Source organism: Lissotriton vulgaris, unplaced genomic scaffold, assembly GCF_964263255.1.
Source record: "Lissotriton vulgaris unplaced genomic scaffold, aLisVul1.2 SCAFFOLD_5900, whole genome shotgun sequence".
Lineage (NCBI taxonomy): Eukaryota > Metazoa > Chordata > Amphibia > Caudata > Salamandridae > Lissotriton > Lissotriton vulgaris.
In genome coordinates this window covers 1-19,619 of record NW_028253941.1, presented here as the reverse complement: position 1 = coordinate 19,619, position 19,619 = coordinate 1, and the positions used below count along the sequence as shown (strand labels likewise).

The following is a 19,619-nucleotide window of genomic DNA, read 5'->3' as shown; positions in this document are numbered from 1 at the left end:
AAGTAGAGTAACAAGCATTGGCATAGCCAATAGGCCTCGCCTTTGGGACTTAGAAGTGTTTAGCCATGCAACACTTGATGTTGTTCCTTTAAGGATATTGTGTTGCATAACTAAATACTTGTAATGTCCCAAAAGCGAGACTTATTTGTGATGCTAATGTTTTTATAGCATAAGTATGTTTCTAAACAGTGCTACACAGTAATGCACTGTCTGCTACTTCAAATTGCACCAGGTTAGTTTTTGTAGAGCCAAATAGGTGTGCGCAAAGTATGTATGCGCTTTGGTGCCGGGCGTTCCATAAGATATGCGCTAATACTTTAAAGAACCAGCCCTGCCAGCATTAGTGTTAGAAAATAAACGTAAAATTACAGAAGATAAAGTTAATGTGTAACTGAATAATTACACATTGAGGAAATGGCAACTTATCTTACGTCACCTTCTCAGTAATACACCTGGACACCTTAGAAGGGTGGAGTATGCAAGGCAAGGCGAAACACTGCCAATTTTTGTGAAAAACTAGAAAATCTGTACTTGTCCATAAGAGTACTTTTACGGGTGAAAAAATAGCACTTTTTGGGGGAATTATTCCCCACCCTGCTTGTCAAATTCTAAATGTATTGCACTGCTTTAACTCCACAGCAGAGAGAGGCATATCAGGGCAAAACAAACAATAGCTGTTGAAACCAGAAAATCTGAATTCAAATCCTGCCTTCTCAATGGGATCACAATGTGTGATCTTGTATAACGTTTTTTTTCTTCCCTGGTTGTGAGAAAGTGGCTCTTTATATACTGGACAATAATGAAGTACAGTGTGTATAGAGTCCACCAACCCCAGAGGTATAACAGAGGTTAAAGTCAGGACTGACCTTACTCTCTAAAGTGGTAGCTTGGTCGAGCAGTACCAGAGGGCAGTGTAAAGCATTTGTTGTGCACACTCAGCCAGCAAAGGGTTTCACACACTTAAGGACTGAACTCCAGGCCAATTGTTCTTATATCCACAGATATAGTTGTTTTATTTTTAGAACCAACAGTTATAAAAATATACTTTTCAAGTTGTGAGTACTCTCATGTAATTACTTTGCAAAGGAGCAATAAAGTTTGTGCACACAATATTTACAGGATAGCTAGTAAGCAACACAGTTCTGAAACACACTCTAGCATTGAGCTCAATGGGGTTTCATAGCCAAGTACAGTTGATTACTTTATGGATTATTTTGCTAGTTCCAGGCCTAGATATTAGATTCAGTCCTGGGGTCTAAAAAAGTTCACACTTATAAACTTTTCAGAAAATGTCACTGACTATGTTATTCAATGGGAGGAAATTCAGGTTGCAGGTAAAGTACGATCGCGTTACTTTTGTAATCCAGCAATAGTCTCCCAGGGCCAGCACTGGGGTCTTAACTCAAAACAGGTAGGTAAATGCGTTTCAGTATTTCGTACGATTTTTAAAGAATATTTGCAGTTTTCAAAAGAAGACACTTAGAAGAAATTTCATAAAAAAGCAGGCAATGGGTTCCTATGGAGAAAATACAGGTTACTAGTAACCCCACTAGGGATTACTTTTGCGGTTCAGTACTGGGCTGAAACGTACAGTACTGGCTTCTCCCCTCAGGTGAGTACTCTCGAATTCGGACTTTGGTTGATTTTATAGGAATATTTTCAGTTTTCAAAACTTCACACTTAAAAAATTTTCGAGTCATAATGGGTCAATGTTATCCAATGGCAGGTAAGTGAATTACCGATTTCCAGGTGAGTACTTGGTTGAGGAATTTAGGGTTCTGGGCCTAGACTCAGGGGTCCCCCAGGGTCAGGTGAGTACAGTTAGTTCAGTCCCAGCGGCGGCTGGGTGCAGTGGTAGGTAGGCCTGATGATATCCAATGAGGGAAAGGGGGCCTTCGGTTGGTGGCTGCTGGCGAGCAGGTCACGCGGCTCTGGGAGCTGGGCCAGGAGGTCACTTGCTCAGGGCAAGGGGGAAGTAGGATAGGGCCAAGGGGTTACAGCCAGCGGCACTCGGGCGCCTGGGTGCAGGGTGCTTTTGAGCCCTTGGTGCGCTCCATGTTATCCAATGAGGATCTTGAAAAAGGAACAAAAGCTGCAGGCTCGGGGACGGTGATTCTCCAGGGGCGACCAGCACTTCGAGAGGTAAGTTGGGATGATGGAGCACAGGTAGGTACCCCAAAGGGAGTGTTGGACAGGCCACATGAAGGGCCCGCTCCCCCTCTGCCCGACCAGGCCTGAGCCCGGTCCCTCAAGTGTTACACACCACCACTTCACGTTTCCCGTCCCCTCCGGGACCCCTGCCTCTGAACATCTCGACCCCTTGGGCCCGATCCACCACCGGCCCGCGCGCCCGACCCAGGCGCCATCTTGGACACTGCACCACGAGGCCGCGTGGCCTCCGATCGACCCTAACCCTGGGCCTGGCCAGGCCTCAGACATCCCGGCACCACCATCCACCCAGGAGGTGAGCGGACTACTTGGCAGGTCAATGGGAGAACGAGGTGTCGATGGCTCTCCCCCGCCAGGTACCGCTCGCCCCCAGCCTCCCCGGGCGCTGGCTCCACCCCCCTGCTGGGTGTCTGGACTCCCTCATCCCGGACCTCCCGACCTCCAAGTGCGAGGGTCCGGACATCAAAGGGCACCAGCCCTATAACTGGGGCAGCTCCAGAGCAGGAAGGCAGTTGTATCCTGGAGTCGAGAGACGCAGAGAAGAACTCATCCTTGACGGACTACTGGCGCTGCCGTAGCCCTGCCTTGTGTACTATCGTCCTGCCTGCTGGCGCTGCCGCAACCTTCGTCGTCGTCGGGACCTGCTGGCGTGGCCGCGGACCGTTTGTAACCACCATCTTCATCGGGACCTGCTGGCTCCGCCGCGGACCGTCGCTTCCTTCATCCATCTCGGGACCTGCTGGCTCCGCCGCGGCCCGTCCATCTAGAACGCCGAGCTCGAGGATTGAGAGCTATTTCATCTATTGGTAACAAGACTGTCCCGCTACCCTTTTCCCAATCCAGAGACCAGAATCGAGGGGACCCCTGAGTCCAGACCTCCTTGTATCATTTTACCGTACTTAAAGAATTGCTTATAAAGTATCGTTGAACCTTACCCTGGTGTGGTGTACGTCTGTGGGGGGGGGAAGTTACTTGTCTGTACGATCGCTGGAGACGGCTCTCCCCGGAGACCTCTCCCCTTATCCTCGGCCGACCCTCCCGGTCCGTCTAACATTGGTGGCCAGCGGCGCGATCCGAATCACCGCATAATCGTACAGAGAGTAGCTCACCCCACGACGAAATCACGATGACAACCAAAGAAAGCGGATCCACCGAGAAATTTCAGATGGAGAAATTGGAAGAATACAGCCATCGGGAATTAAAACAATTCGGCATCGAACTAGGTATCGCTACCACCGGTCTAAGCACCAAAGACGATTTCAAGCATGCCCTGGAGTCCTGGGCAGAAACCGGGGCCGTCAGACCCCCGGACCAAAATGTCGCAGCAGCAGAAAAAGACACCACGGCTCCGGAGGAGCGAAGAACGGGTCTCTCGCAAGACGAGATCCAGGAACGAGAAAGAACACGACTACATGAACTAGAAATGGCCCGGCTCAAAATGGATGGTGAACTCAAGTTGGCCGAACAGAAACTGAGCTTAGAACATCTGCGGCTCCGAGAAGAAAGAGAGGAAAAGCAGAGACAAAGAGAGCTCGAGGAAAAAAGACTGGCATATGAACACGAGCGCAATTTAGCTGAGATAGACTTACGCAAGCAGAACAAAGAATTAGGGGTGCCCGAGCAACCCCGCACCCCAGGAGCAACAGATAAAAAGGTACACATCCCCAAGGATGTCGTTCGAGAATACTTCCGAGAGGACGACATCCAGCAATGGTTCAAGGCCTACGAAATCGCTATGACCGCGCACCGGATCGATCGAAGCGACTGGGGAGCCGGTCTATGGGGGAGATTCCTCAATGAGGGCCGCGATGCCCTGCTACAGCTCCCGCACCATCAGATGACCTCCTATGACCACATGAAAGCTGCCCTCCTCACCCGCTATGGACTCACACCCGAGATGTACCGTCAGAGGTTCCGAGACTGCACCCGCATCCCGGGTACAACTTGGGTGGACTACGTGAACTATTTCAGCCGAGCCTTTGAGGGTTGGATCAAGGGGAGCAATGTCACCACTTACGAACAGCTCTTCAATCTCATGGTGTGGGAGCATCTATCAAACAATTGCTTCATCGAGCTCCGGCAGCACCTCCTCGACAGCAAATTGACTGATCCACGGCATCTCGCAGCCGAGGCTGACGGTGGGAAATCACCAGAGTAGGCCGAAATGGGTCCTATGAACAGAACCGAAACCACCACGGTCAGCCCCGTCCCCGAGGAGGAGGAGGGGGCCAAGGACGAGGAAGAGACAACGCTCCGGCCACCCCCACTACCAGCACCACCCCCCCGGCCAACCGGGGCGGCGCCCCGGCACGACCGGGATATAGAGCCAATGTCACGTGCCACCGATGCCAGCGAGTCGGCCACTACGCCAACGACCCAAATTGTCCACAGAACCAGAGCCCGAGACCTCGCCAGGTGGCTGCCGCTGCCTTGGGGGAAGAGCAGATCTCCGAGGAGCAGGAAGAATATGAGCAAGAACACCAAGAATGGGAGCCAGCCGCCATGGCTTTAGCATGCTTAGGGGGGAGAGACATGGTCCCGCGGGTCCCCCTACCCGCTAACACCCGGAAGTACAGCCAATGGGTGAGCATCAATGGACGCCGGGCCGAAGCCCTACGTGACACCGGGGCCAGTGTAACAGCCGTCCGCTGTCACCTGGTGACCCCAGAACAGATCCTACCAAACATTCTCTGCCCTGTCCGTTCAGCCGATAATTCGGAGAGTCTGTGTCGGATGGCCTGCGTCCCCTTCGAGTGGGGAGGAGTCTCCGGCATGTTGAAGGTGACGGTCCGAGATGACGCCCCCGTAGACTGTCTCCTGGGGAATGACCTTGAAAGCTCTCCGTGGGCCGCCGTAGAACGAAGAGAACACCTGGGGATGTTGGGCATCCCGGACTGGGCGTGCGTCACCACCCGGTCCATGGCCGCCCGTGCCAATCCCCAACCCGAAGAACCTGAATGGCCGGCACCTCCTCCCCCGGTCGCTCCAGTAGAAGACACCGACCGTGCCGTCCCCCCAGAACCAGCTCCTGAGGGACTCGCTCAACCTCCGGACCTTTCCGGACTGGATCAGTGGCATCAAGAGGGGGGACCCACCCAAGAGCAGTTTCGCCAAGAACAGAAGACCTGTCCCTCCCTCGAGGGACTCCGCCAACAAGCCCTCGCTCAGAGCGCAGGGGATACTTCCGGAACACATTGGGTCTATTGGGACAATGATTTGCTATACAGTGAACAAAAAATCGCGGAGTTAGGGGCCAGTCGAGTGCTAGTGGTGCCTCTCTGTTTTAGAGACTTCTTGCTGAACCTGGCCCACGATGTCCCCCTGGCTGGCCACCTGGGCCAAGATAAAACCTACAGCCGCCTGGTGACCCACTTCTTCTGGCCGAAAATGAGGAATGACGTACTCCAGCATTGCCGATCTTGCCCCACGTGCCAAGCTAGTGGGAAGAGCGGCCGCAAACTGAAAGCCCCCCTGCAACCATTTCCAGTGGTCACCACCCCGTTCGAGAGAGTGGGGATAGACATTGTGGGGCCCCTCGACCCCCGTACAGCACAAGGACATCGGTTCATCCTGGTACTGGTGGACCACGCCACCCGCTACCCTGAGGCTGTTCCCCTGCGAACTGTGACAGCCCCGGTAGTCGGCCGGGCCCTGATGGGGATCTTCTCCCGTGTGGGTTTCCCCCGAGAAGTCGTCAGTGACCGAGGCACGAACTTTATTTCAAAATACATGAAGTCCCTCTGGCAACAGTGTGGGGTCACCTACCGATTCACGACCCCCTATCACCCTCAAGGAAATGGACTCGTTGAGCGGTTCAACCGCACGCTCAAAGGGATGATCGGGGGGTTGGAAGAACCCCTCCGTCGCCAGTGGGATGTGCTACTACCGTGCCTTCTCTTCGCCTACCGAGAAGTCCCCCAGAAGTCCCTCGGCTTCAGCCCGTTCGAACTCTTGTATGGACATCCAGTGCGAGGGCCGCTCAGCCTAATCAAGGAAGGCTGGGAAATGCCCCCTCTAAAGAACCCCCCAGATGTCTTCAAATACCTCCTAACCCTCCGCAACCAGACTCGACGATTCAGGGAAATGGCAAAAGCAAACTTGGAGGCCAGTCAAGAAGACATGAAAAAGTGGTATGACCAAAATGCCTCCTCCATCGAATTTGAACCCGGCCAACAAGTATGGGTGATGTCCCCCACCGAACCATGCGCCCTGCAAGACAAGTGGACGGGGCCCTTCAAAGTAGTCGAGCGCAAGGGCCCTGTCACCTATCTCATCGACATGGAATCTTCACGGAACCCCCTCCGGGTCCTCCACGCTAATAGACTGAAACCCCATTTCGTGCGGTCAGAACTCAGCCTCCTGATGGCCACAGACAATGGAGCCGAAGAAGACTCTGAACCTCTCCCTGACCTCCTACGGACTCGGGAGAAAGACGGCTCCGTGGACGGGGTCCGACTCTCGGAGGCCCTCACCCTGGAACAACGCCAAGAATGTCGAGACCTTCTGCTGCAGTTCGCCAGCCTGTTCTCCCTCACCCCAGGTGTCACCTCCTGGTGTGTGCACGACGTGGACACAGGGGACAGCCCCCCTATCCGCCACCGGGCCTACCGCGTACCAGATCGGGTACGGGCCTGCATCCAAGAAGAGGTGACCAAGATGCTCACGCTCGGGGTCATTGAGCCCTCAGACAGCCCCTGGGCCAGCCCAGTAGTACTGGTCCCCAAAGCAGCCACCCCCGGCACCACACCGGAACTCCGGTTCTGCGTCGACTACCGGGGCCTGAATGCCGTCACCAGAACAGATGCACATCCCATCCCCCGGGCAGATGAACTAATCGACCGCATGGGAGCTGCCCGCTTCCTCAGCATTTTCGACCTGACGGCGGGTTACTGGCAGATCGGCCTCACACCCCGGGCCCAAGAACGATCTGCATTTTCCACTCCTGACGGCCATTATCATTTCAAGGTCATGCCCTTCGGCATGAAGAATGCCCCAGCAACATTTCAGCGACTCGTTAACCAGGTCTTGGCCGGACTCGAAGGATTCAGTGCCGCCTACCTAGACGACATCGCTGTATACAGCCACCACTGGTCCGACCACCTCCATCACCTTCGAGAGGTGCTACAGGCCCTTCAGCGAGCTGGCCTCACGATCAAGGCCAGCAAATGCCAGATTGGTCAGGGGTCCGTGACCTACCTCGGACACCAGGTGGGAAGCGGCCTGGTGGCCCCTCTGCAGCTCAAGATCGCCGCCATCCAGTCCTGGCAGCCCCCCATCACCCAGACCGAGGTGCGCGCCTTTCTGGGACTCACGGGCTATTACCGACGGTTCGTGAAGGACTATGGTAGCATAGTGGGGCCCCTCACAGAACTCACGTCCAAAAATCAACCAAAGAAGGTCAACTGGACCCCAGATTGTCAAACAGCCTTCGAACAACTGAAGGCCGCCATGTGCTCCGCCCCCGTGCTCCAGGCCCCCGACTACAGCCGGGAATTCGTCGTCCAGACGGATGCCTCCGACCACGGCATTGGGGCGGTCCTGTCTCAATTGAACCCCGAAGGCCTTGATCAGCCAGTGGCCTTCATCAGCAGGCGACTCCTGCCTCGAGAACAACGCTGGAGCACCATCGAGAGGGAGGCCTTCGCCGTGGTATGGGCCCTCAAAAAGCTCCGGCCCTATCTCTTCGGCACACACTTTCGGGTTCAGACCGACCATCGACCCCTGCAGTGGCTGATGCAGATGCGGAGGGAGAACCCAAAACTACTACGTTGGTCCATCTCCCTACAGGGGATGGACTTCACTGTGGAACACCGACCTGGGCAAGACCACGCCAACGCGGATGGCCTGTCACGCTTTTTCCGCCTCGACGAGGAGAGTCCCCAAGAGGGTGGGTGACTCTCCCCGCCTTCAGCTGGGGGGGACGCATGTTGGACAGGCCACATGAAGGGCCCGCTCCCCCTCTGCCCGACCAGGCTCGAGCCCGGTCCCTCAAGTGTTACACACCACCACTTCACGTTTCCCGTCCCCTCCGGGACCCCTGCCTCTGAACATCTCGACCCCTTGGGCCCGATCCACCACCGGCCCGCGCGCCCGACCCAGGCGCCATCTTGGACACTGCACCACGAGGCCGCGTGGCCTCCGATCGACCCTAACCCTGGGCCTGGCCAGGCCTCAGACATCCCGGCACCACCATCCACCCAGGAGGTGAGCGGACTACTTGGCAGGTCAATGGGAGAACGAGGTGTCGATGGCTCTCCCCCGCCAGGTACCGCTCGCCCCCAGCCTCCCCGGGCGCTGGCTCCACCCCCCTGCTGGGTGTCTGGACTCCCTCATCCCGGACCTCCCGACCTCCAAGTGCGAGGGTCCGGACATCAAAGGGCACCAGCCCTATAACTGGGGCAGCTCCAGAGCAGGAAGGCAGTTGTATCCTGGAGTCGAGAGACGCAGAGAAGAACTCATCCTTGACGGACTACTGGCGCTGCCGTAGCCCTGCCTTGTGTACTATCGTCCTGCCTGCTGGCGCTGCCGCAACCTTCGTAACCTTCATCGTCGTCGGGACCTGCTGGCGTGGCCGCGGACCGTTTGTAACCACCATCTTCATCGGGACCTGCTGGCTCCGCCGCGGACCGTCGCTTCCTTCATCCATCTCGGGACCTGCTGGCTCCGCCGCGGCCCGTCCATCTAGAACGCCGAGCTCGAGGATTGAGAGCTATTTCATCTATTGGTAACAAGACTGTCCCGCTACCCTTTTCCCAATCCAGAGACCAGAATCGAGGGGACCCCTGAGTCCAGACCTCCTTGTATCATTTTACCGTACTTAAAGAATTGCTTATAAAGTATCGTTGAACCTTACCCTGGTGTGGTGTACGTCTGTGGGGGGGGGGGAAGTTACTTGTCTGTACGATCGCTGGAGACGGCTCTCCCCGGAGACCTCTCCCCTTATCCTCGGCCGACCCTCCCGGTCCGTCTAACAGGGAGGCACAAAGGACCGCAGGGCGCCGGGTGCAGGGGTGTCAATGGGGTCGGAAAAGCTTACCCTCTGCTGGTCGCGATTGGGGTGCCCCCTGGTTCTGAGTCTGCAGGCGTCGGCTGGTTCGTCGAGGAGAGTCTTTGGGCACTGGACTTCGGGTCCCAGTCGCCGGGGGGATGTCCTCGTGGTCTTGGTTCGGGTTGGCCCGGCCCGGGCTCGGCTGGTGCAGAGTGGGCTGGTCTGGAGCTTCCTGGTGGGCACCAGGTGGGTTGTTGCAGCAGAGCCTCTGCTGGTGGGAGTTCCAATTGTCCAGGGGGTCCAGGCAGACAGGTCCTCTGGGTGTCCCAAGGTGGCTGTCCGCGGGAGTCGCCGGGTTTAGGCAGGAGCAGGTTCCAGGATCAACAGGCTGGTAGGGCTGGGGCCAAGTCAGTTGTTGTTGTCCTGTTAGCAGCTGCATGGCGGGTCGTCGTCTTCTTGGTCTTCTTTCTTCTTTTGATATCGGGATCTGAAGAAGGAAGGTTCAGGGAGCCCCTAAATACTAAATTTAGGGGTGTTACAGGTAGGGCAAGGCAGGGACCAATGGGTCCCTGTCCTTGGGTGAGGACACCCCCTAGCCTGCTCCTCTCCTGTGGGAGGGGGGCAGGAGCCTAGCTGGGATTGAGCAGGGCTCCCCATCTACAAGATGGCCGGAGACCGGGGTCATGCTTCACCTCGCCTCCTCCACCTGAGGGGTGGAGTTGGCATAGGTTGGCACACCCTCCCTCCTGACGTAGTGTTTTCCGCCAGTCTTCCCGCCAGAGTGGGGATAGAACGGGTAGGGGGCTAGTTGCTGGGTACAGCAAATGGTCTGGAGAAGCTCTGAGGCGGCATGCCTTTAAAGCTTCCCCTGCCCATCCTGGGGGAGGAGACATAGCACCTCGCCCAGGATGTGCATTGTTGCAGGCCCAGGAGAGCGGGGGGGCTCTCCTACCCAGGGGTCCAGCAACATGTCTGCTGTGTGGCAGCCTCTGCAGCCACTCAGCCCAGATGTGGATTGTAGGTTCGGGTTTTGAAGGGCATCTCGAAGATGGCATCTTGGGCATTTTACATTAAATCCCACGCTGGCATCAGTGCGGGTCTAATGTGCTGAGAAGTTTGGTACCAAACTTGTCAGTCTTCAGTGTAGCCATTATGGTGCTGTGGAGTTCGTAATGACAAACTCCCAGCACCATATACTCTTAATGGCATTACTGCACTGACAGGGCCCAGGAATGGCCCTGGTACTGTAGGGGCACAGGGCTCATGCACCTGTACCCTCACCTCTGGCATAGGGCACCCAGCTAGAGGGTGACTGAAGTAGGCCAGGGCAGTGGGGTCTTTGGGCATGGGACACAGGGATGTGTGCCATGTTGACTCTGGTTTTAGTTCTGCACTTAGGCACTCAGCCTGCAAAGGCAGTGTGGGGGTGCCAGGGTACAGGGCCCCTGAGGGTGGCACAATAAGTGCTGCAACTCTCAGGGGTCTTCTCTGGTCACCATGCCCTGGGTACCTAGGGTACCATTTACTAGGGGCTGACGGGTGGCCAGAGATGCCAATTGGGTATTTTGTTTCAGCATAGCTTTTCTTTCTAGGGAAGGAACACAGGCCCTGGGTACCTGATTGGCAGGGACCCAGGGCACACTCAGTCAAAACACATCAGCAGTTCAGAAGAAAATGGGAGCATACCAATGCAAGAAAGATGGCACTTTCTCACACTGGGCCTTCGCCTAATTTCAGACCGTTTTATGAGTGGAAAAGAGCCTGTGAGTACATTGTAAATGTTTACCTTCAGTGTCCCCTGCTTCTGTACTGTGAGGGGACAAGGAGGTCTTCCCCTCCTCCCACCCGAAGAGCTGCGCTGCTTCAGCCAGTAACCCCTGAAGAGCTGCGCTGCTTCAGCCAGTACACACCCGAAGAGCTGCGCTGCTTCAGCCAGTACCCACCCGAAGAGCTGCGCTGCTTCAGCCAGTAACCCCTGAAGAGCTGCGCTGCTTCAGCCAGTACACACCCGAAGAGCTGCGCTGCTTCAGCCAGTACACACCCGAAGAGCTGCGCTGCTTCAGCCAGAACTCACCGAAGAGCTGCGCTGCTTCAGCCAGCACCCACCCGAAGAGCTGTGCTGCTTCAGCCAGTAACCCCTGAAGAGCTGCGCTGCTTCAGCCAGTACACACCCGAAGAGCTGCGCTGCTTCAGCCAGTACACACCCGAAGAGCTGCGCTGCTTCAGCCAGAACTCACCGAAGAGCTGCGCTGCTTCAGCCAGCACCCACCCGAAGAGCTGTGCTGCTTCAGCCAGTACCCACCCGAAGAGCTGTGCTGCTTCAGCCAGTAACCCCTGAAGAGCTGCACTGCGCTTCTTCAGCCAGTACCCACCCGAAAAGCTGCGCTGCTTCAGCCAGTAACCCCTGAAGAGCTGCGCTGCGCTGCTTCAGCCGGTACCCACCCAAAGAGCTGCGCTGCTTCAGCCAGTACCCACCCGAAGAGCTGCGCTGCTTCAGCCAGTACCCACCCGAAAAGCTGCGCTGCTTCAGCCAGTAACCCCTGAAGAGCTGCGCTGCGCTGCTTCAGCCGGTACCCACCCAAAGAGCTGCGCTGCTTCAGCCAGTACCCACCCGAAGAGCTGCGCTGCTTCAGCCAGTACCCACCCGAAGAGCTGCGCTGCTTCAGCCAGTACTCCCTCAGAAGAACTGCACTGCTTCAGTACCCTCTCCCACTCCCCTCCCCCCCAGTCCCCCCTGGAACAGCTGTACTATGCTGCTTCAGCTAGTACCCTCCCCCACCCCGAGGAGCTGCGCTGCTTCAGCCAGTAACCCCTAAAGAGCTGCGCTGTGCTGCTTCAGCCGGTACCCACCCAGAGAGCTGCGCTGCTTCAGCCAGTAACCCCCGAAGAGCTGCGCTGCTTCAGCCAGTACCCTCCCCCACCCCGAGGAGCTGCGCTGCTTCAGCCAGTAACCCCTGAAGAGCTGCGCTGCGCTGCTTCAGCCGGTACCCACCCAAAGAGCTGCGCTGCTTCAGCCAGTAACCCCCGAAGAGCTGCGCTGCTTCAGCCAGTACCCACCCGAAGAGCTGCGCTGCTTCAGCCAGTACTCCCTCAGAAGAACTGCACTGCTTCAGTACCCTCTCCCACTCCCCTCCCCCCCCAGTCCCCCCTGGAACAGCTGTACTATGCTGCTTCAGCTAGTACCCTCCCCCACCCCGAGGAGCTGCGCTGCTTCAGCCAGTAACCCCTGAAGAGCTGCGCTGCTTCAGCCAGTAACCCCTGAAGAGCTGCGCTGTGCTGCTTCAGCCGGTACCCACCCAAAGAGCTGCGCTGCTTCAGCCAGTAACCCCCGAAGAGCTGCGCTGCTTCAGCCAGTACCCTCCCCCACCCCGAGGAGCTGCGCTGCTTCAGCCAGTAACCCCTGAAGAGCTGCGCTGCGCTGCTTCAGCCGGTACCCACCCAAAGAGCTGCGCTACTTCAGCCAGTAACCCCCGAAGAGCTGCGCTGCTTCAGCCAGTACTCCCTCAGAAGAACTGCACTGCTTCAGTACCCTCTCCCACTCCCCCCCCCCCCCCCCCCAGTCCCCCCTGGAACAGCTGTACTATGCTGCTTCAGCTAGTACCCTCCCCCCCTGCTGTGTGCCTTTTTCAATAAATCCCACCCTGGCATCTGTGTGGGTTTAATGTGCTGAGAAGTTTGATACCAAACTTCCCAGTTCTCAGTGCAGCCATTATGGTGCTGTGGAGTTCATAATGACAGACTCCCAACACCATGTACTCTTAATGGCAGCACTGCACCTACAATGTTTAAGAATGGACTTAGAAACTGTAGGGGTACAGGGCTCCCAACTAGAGGGGTGACTGACCTATGACAGGCAGTGGGTTGTAGGCATGGCACCCAGGGATCTGTGCCATGTCCACTCTTCACTTTGTTCTACACCAAAACACTCAGCCTGCAAAAGGGTGGTGGTGGTGTGTGTGTTGTCTGTCTGTCTCACCTCTAAGGGTTGCACAATAAGTGTATAGCCCTTAGAGGCCTTCCTTGGTCACGGTGCCCTGGGGTACCATTTACTGGGGGCTGACCTGCCAACTGGGTTTGTCTTTCAATGCAGTTTTAGGGAAAGAATATAGGCCCTAGAAGGAGCCCAGGGCACACTCAGTCAAAGCACATCATCAGTTCGGCAAAAAGTGGAGGCAACCATACAGAAAGAGGGCATTTTCTCACACTCCTGAAGATATGCCCTCGCTTGGGGTATAGAGCACCCTGCCTTATGGCTGTCAGGCCTGCTAGAGGGGTGGCTTACCTATGCCTACAGGTAGTGCTGGCTGGCATGGCACCCAGGCAGTTCACCATGTCGACTTAGTCATTTTTCCTATAGCAAGGACATGAAAGGGCAGTGGCATGGTGCCAATGAGGGGGGTCCTAGGGACTCCCAGGCTCTAGTTACCCAGGGCATCAATTACTAGGGACTTGCAGGGGGCAGAAGTATCAATTGTGGATATGTTTTATTTAGGGAAGAAGCACCGACACAGGGGACCTGGTTGGCAGGGACCATGTGCACTACTATCAAAACCACAACAAATATCGGGCCAACCGTGGGGCTAACCATGTCGAAAGAGGGACTTTATCACAAAGACATAGGCGAACCACCATTCTTCTTGGGTGCTGTAATGCTGGGCATTTTATTTATGTACATATAATCATACTCTGTGCCTTACGTTTAAAAAGAACTGGATCTGAGAGGCAACTGCCAGTGTCATGCATCCTTGGAAGGGATGCCTCCCAGGTGCCTAAAGGACAAGCTCTTTTTTTCTGTGTTCAGTGTAAGACTAGCAGGAAATTTTTTTGCCTTTGTGTTCTCTGCTGAAAAGGGGGTTTCTCCATTGAATGCTGCATTGCAGTTATTTGAAATTAATCTGAAGAGCAAATTTTACTGTTTAATAAAAATGAGTCCTCAGTTAGACTTCCCTAGCACAGATCTGAATATGAAATCATTGACAAAGACATTCTCTAATGCTGTGACTGTAGAAGAAAATGATACAAAAGGGAGCTTCAAGATCCATGAACGCAGCTGGGATTTATTCAAGCTGTTTAAACTTAAAGGAATGTTCCTACGATGTGGAACTAAAACTAGAGGTATGGTGCCTTTTCTTCTAGTTTCTTAGTCTTGTTTGATTATCACTTCTGAAACTGTTTTGATTCCAGCAAACCTTTCTCTGGAGGTTGTGTAAGCTGGTTTGAATATGGTTTGCTTTTGAATGATGGGTTGGCAGGTCAGGTGTTACTAGTGTGTTTCCTGTTGGTGAGGCCATGTGTCCTGTTTGGGAGGCAGGCCACTGCCCTTTACTATGGACATGATCTTCGAACGTGCGATTAATTCATCAAAAATGCCGCTTCTCTTTCAGATATCGAGGACATGATGCCCATCACACCCCATGTGTTTACGGCAAACACCATAGAGCGCATCACCTGCCATCCGCCTCGGGGAGTGCCCGAGCCCAGTATCTGGTGGGAGCGGGAAGGGACCCGGATCGTCCAGCGAGACCCCAATGATGACGGTGATCTGAGAGTCTACCAGGATGGAAAGTACTTAGTGTTTAGTCCGAGTGAAGAAAAGGACGCTGGAACATACACTTGCTATGCTTCGAACAAGGCCGGGGAGCGAAGGCAGAGTGTGACCATAACTGTGGCAAGTAAGTGAAAAAGTCATCAATCAGCATAAGGTGCACAAGAAGACTGATGCAGGTAAATACAGCTTTGGGATACCTTTAGACAAAGTTAGGGGGGCCAGTTTGGCTGGGAGGAGCTCTGTGGTCAGCCTAAGATCTGTCAGTGCGATGAAGCAAGTAACACCGGTGAGTACCTAGATACAAAAGAGTGTGGCAAGCAGGCCGTGTCTGCAAATGTGCCATGACTGTAAGAGCTTGTCAGTCGTCTTTGATTCTTGCTCCCTCCTTGACTGAGGAAGGCTGCACCCAAGGCCTGCGATGCTGCACCAGTGGGTCTAATCTAATTCCATCCCAACCAGAGCTGTGCTGGTCCTAAACTGTGTTTAAAGTGCGCCTTCAGCATACTGGGCATAGGCATACCTTCAGGAGGCCTGAACTGTAATGTCCTCTTTCCTCTCCACAGCCATCCCCAAGTGGCTAGAGAAGCCCAAGGACAGCTTTCTAGAGGAGGGCAAGCCCGGTTATCTTCATTGCCTCACCAAGGCCTCCTCGAAGCCCCGGATAGTGTGGTTTCGCAACAGCAATCCCATTTCTGACGTGAGTACCTAGAAAATCCTTTGTAAAAGATTACCATAGACTTGGCTGGCAGATCATACTCTTCCATATTGTGTTGAACTCTTTTTAAATTCTCTGCCGCTGCTGCTTGGCTGATCCTGCATTTATTCCCCTTCTTGGAGAGAATTTATGTAATCCTTCCAAGTTCTTTAAGGTCTACAGGGTGCTGTGATGCCACATGCCAAGGTTAACCATCTTCACTTGTTTCATTGCCTGCTGTAAATGGTTTTAACATGTAGTCTCATTTTCAAATGCTTACTCTCGGGCATGCCAGTGTTTCTGGTCTATGTTGAAGTAAAGTTGCACTGACACAAAAAGACTTTTAAAAATGGCTTCTCTGTCTTCTATAGGATTCCCGCTTTGAAATCTTTGAGAATGGCACGTTGCGCATCAACAGCGTCGAGGTGTATGATGGGACTTCCTACAAGTGTATCAGCAGCACTGTCGCTGGGAGCATCGAGGAGCTGGCCCGGGTGCATGTCCTTGGTAGGTACAAGCGTCCTTCATCTGGGGCACAGAGGGACGGGTCATCTGGGAGAAGTGTCATTCTGTCTGATGTGCTTATGCTTCAGACCTCATGTCTCATTGGGCTCTCCCTGGCAGACCACTGGGCAGGTGCTTCCCCAAGGTGCGTCATTTCCTCTTCTTGACATTCCCTTGTGTGGGGAGCCCTCCCCTTCTCCTAGGCAGGAAGTGGTATATGGATTCCTATCGTGGACCACAGCCATAGGACTGTGCAAATGGAGCCACGAGCTATAATGTTACTGTCTGAGCAGGGCTTGTTCAAAGCGATTCATATAGGAAAGTGGATTATTTGTGGTGGACAAACAGACACCACCACCACCTTCTAGATGTCACACAACTAAAATAAACCTGTGCTCAATCCCTGGTTGCGTGCTCGACTGTGCATTCACAGTAGAAAAAGTCTCCGAAAACACAATCCTCCGCTACCAATTTTAAAATAAAGAAACAGTGTATAAGTAAAATAAGACCAAAATGGCAATAATCCATTAAAGAGAATATCAATTTTTAAAGATTTAAGTTATAATAGAGCCAAAAAGTGCAATTACCAACAATAGTGAATGGTCCCAAAACCTAGGAACAATTTGAGGCCGACTGTGATAGAGCCGTGATTGGATACACCCTGTGCTAGCCTGAGAAGGGGACAAAAGCTGGGCCTTCCCAGATGGCCGCTAACATTTGCTTGTGGTAGGGCGGATGGGCCCTTGAATGTAAACTAACTTCCTGGGCCACTGCAATGTGTGTCTGCAATGGGAAGAATACTCCTGACCTCTCCCAGCCTGTGATCTCTGCTCTGGGAGCAGTGATCCCACCTCTTTCAGACCAAGCTCGGCTGCACAGTTGCCGGAGAACTAAGGTACCTAGCCTCACGAAGCTTCAGGCATGGTTACGGTAACATCCTGAAAGATGCATTTAGCATATCTATATATATAAAAACGAATGTATGTCTGTCTGTTTGTCCTTTATGCATTACTACACCATTCATCCGATCGGCATGGAACTGTGAGAAGTTGTTGAGTACACTTCCACGAAGGTTTCTGGCAAAAAAAATACATTTGAAAAAAAACAATTTGTTAAAAGTTGTTGAGTACACTCCAGTGAAGGTTTCTGGCAAAAAAATTATAATGTGTTAAATATTGTCCCCGGCCGCCCAGGGCCCACATAATCTTTCCAATACTGAACGTTTACTGTTTCCGGTGCGACTCACTTTTACTATGACCATCAACAAAGCACAAGGACAATCGCTGCAAGCGTGTGGACTACATTTGGAGAATCCGTGCTTCTCGCATGGACAACTGTATGTTGCCAGCTCACGCGTCGGAAAACCTTCTCATTTATTCGTCTACGCACCAGACGGAAAAACAAAAAATACTGTGTATCCACAAGCACTCTAATAAATAAACAGAATTAAAACAACACTTTGAAATGTTTTCCTGATTAAAATGAATAAGTTTAAATAAAAATGACACAATGTAAATTAAATGTTATCATAACAAGTTTCCTTAAATTTCCTTTCTTCTGAGATCGCAGCAACACATGACGGGTAAGCTAGTATTGAATAAAAGTCTGCCTTTACCAATAGATTATGTTTTTATTAACTGTAAAAAAAATTGATATTTTAATGGGGTCTGTAGCTGGTACAGGTCAAAGGTTAAAGTGTATATTGTATACTTGAACTTTCCCTGTGCGCCAGCTCCTGTCTGAACGTTGGCCATGTTGTTGTAGATGTAGTCACTGGTGGAACATGTTTGTAACATCGCACATGCTCCACTCTCAAATATCATGCACCCGAGCTTGTGGGCAGCAAGTTGAGTTTAGGTGTGACTTATTTAATAATTAAAATGAGGTTCTCCTACTCGTCAAAAGGGTGATTTGTGACAGCTGTGCCGCAGGATTCAATATGGTGCTGGCTGCACATGCAGGGCCTAAAGCCATCTTCCCTCTACATTTATAGAGGGTGGCACAAGGGGGGCTGCCGTCCACAAATGGCATTGAACTTTTGGCGTGGGTGTATTTCTGCACCAGGTACTGTGGCCTACTAGGAAAAGTTTAATGTACCAGTTGGGTTTTAAGCAATATTTGATATGTTTTAGGGGTCACAGTACATACACTGGGCACATGATAGCACTGTCCCAGTATAAGAATGCAAGATTTCTTCAGGTGAGTCCTTAAAAAAAGAAAAACTGGGTGCAGACCACCCAACAAGGGTTAATTTGCAACAGTTGAAGTCTGTACGTCACCTCTTAATAATGACTGTATTACTAGCCATGTTTAAGGACCATTTATCTCCGTCCCAAAGTGTTTTCTTATACTTAACTGCTTTATCCGCTTGTCAATAAACAAAGCTTTTCTGCAAAGCTTCTCTCACTCATAATTCACCCTACAATCTCGGACAGGACCCTGCCTCGAATTGTGAAAGGGGGCCATAAGGGGTCCCCTATGACTGAGTGAAGTGAAACACTACCTGCACATACTCCCTGCCAAGATCAGGGCCCCAGAGAGTTGATGAATGACCACCCCACAGCTTGTCAAACCCTCTTCTCATATCCCCGCGTGTAGAGGTTTATATTTAAAAAAGATCTTTCTGTGATGTCATGTAAGGTTGCCTTGTGGGACTTCGACTAACCAGAGTCCTGTTCCTTTCAGAGAAACTGAAGTTCACGCCGCCACCTCAGCCCCTGCAGTGCATGGAGTTTGATAAAGAGGTGACTGTGGTCTGCTCGGCCACAGGCAGAGAAAAGCCTACAATTCAGTGGATAAAGGCAGGTGAGTATGTGCTGGATAACGTGTAGGAGTAGCATCCCATGTTGGGGACTTATCCTCAAAGTTTGCATCTTGCCCACTTCAGTATCTTGTTTAAGTGTGGGATGATAGTGGCTGCTGCAAGATGGTGTCAATGTCATTGTTTTATTTATCTGTCTGGTTAATGTGGCTTTCAACAGTTGTAACACCTTGGAAGAATTTTCAGAATTCCTTCATTTTGTTCATTTGTTACACTCTGTCCTCTAGATTTTGTGCGCACACCATCGGTTTCTCACATTTAATTACTTGGTATGCTGACCTGAATTTTGCTGCCTCTTATGTTTACTTCTGGATGCCTCCCTTCAGTATACTTTAGTATTCTCAACCTCAAGAATCATTCCTGAGACTCTTAACTATTTATATTTCATTTGACCAGGCCCCTCCATGTTCTTCAGAAACCCTTGAGGTGTGCTCCGATTTCACTTTTAATTCTTCTTTTCTCTGCTTCATAGTGGATCCCCAGTTACAAGGAATCCCTGCTCTGTTATTTGTGGCTGGTTTTGTTTTTTACGGGTTGCTGGTTTTTTTTGTCTTCTCTGCTTGTTTGCAGCACACATCTCTTCCAGACTCACACGCTGTGCATTATTCTGTTATCTAGCGATTGGGCTCAGAAAGTTATTCAAACGTGCCTAAAATGTTTCCCTTGTATATAGCAGCAATCTCACAGTGTACATAATGTCCCTGTGCGTAGCCGCCATCTTAATAATAATCATACTGAAGTTTATAAAGCGCAGACCGTTACCTCACAAGGAGGTGCCCCGGCATCTTCACAGCGTCTTTGCTGCCACTTGTATTTAAAAGCAAAATGTGGACGTTTGGTGCCTAATCTGGGCACTGGCCCTGATTGCGGCCATCCTCATCCATCATCGTCTGTT

The 19,619-nt window shown here is 52.6% G+C and overlaps 1 protein-coding gene across 1 annotated transcript in view; it reads left to right on the top strand.

The window, feature by feature from the left end:
• Window positions 1–18,730, top strand: part of LOC147660710 (inactive tyrosine-protein kinase 7-like) — a gene marked incomplete at both ends in the record, with an annotated part of 79,917 nt that extends 61,187 nt beyond the window's left edge. Inside the window, 4 exons of the mRNA XM_086951517.1 lie at window positions 14,542–14,829; window positions 15,269–15,402; window positions 15,771–15,906; window positions 18,589–18,730. Of these exons, the coding sequence (XP_086807643.1) occupies window positions 14,542–14,829; window positions 15,269–15,402; window positions 15,771–15,906; window positions 18,589–18,730 (700 nt within the window). The remainder of the gene's footprint in view (window positions 1–14,541; window positions 14,830–15,268; window positions 15,403–15,770; window positions 15,907–18,588) is intronic.
• Window positions 18,731–19,619: the final 889 nt, after the last annotated feature.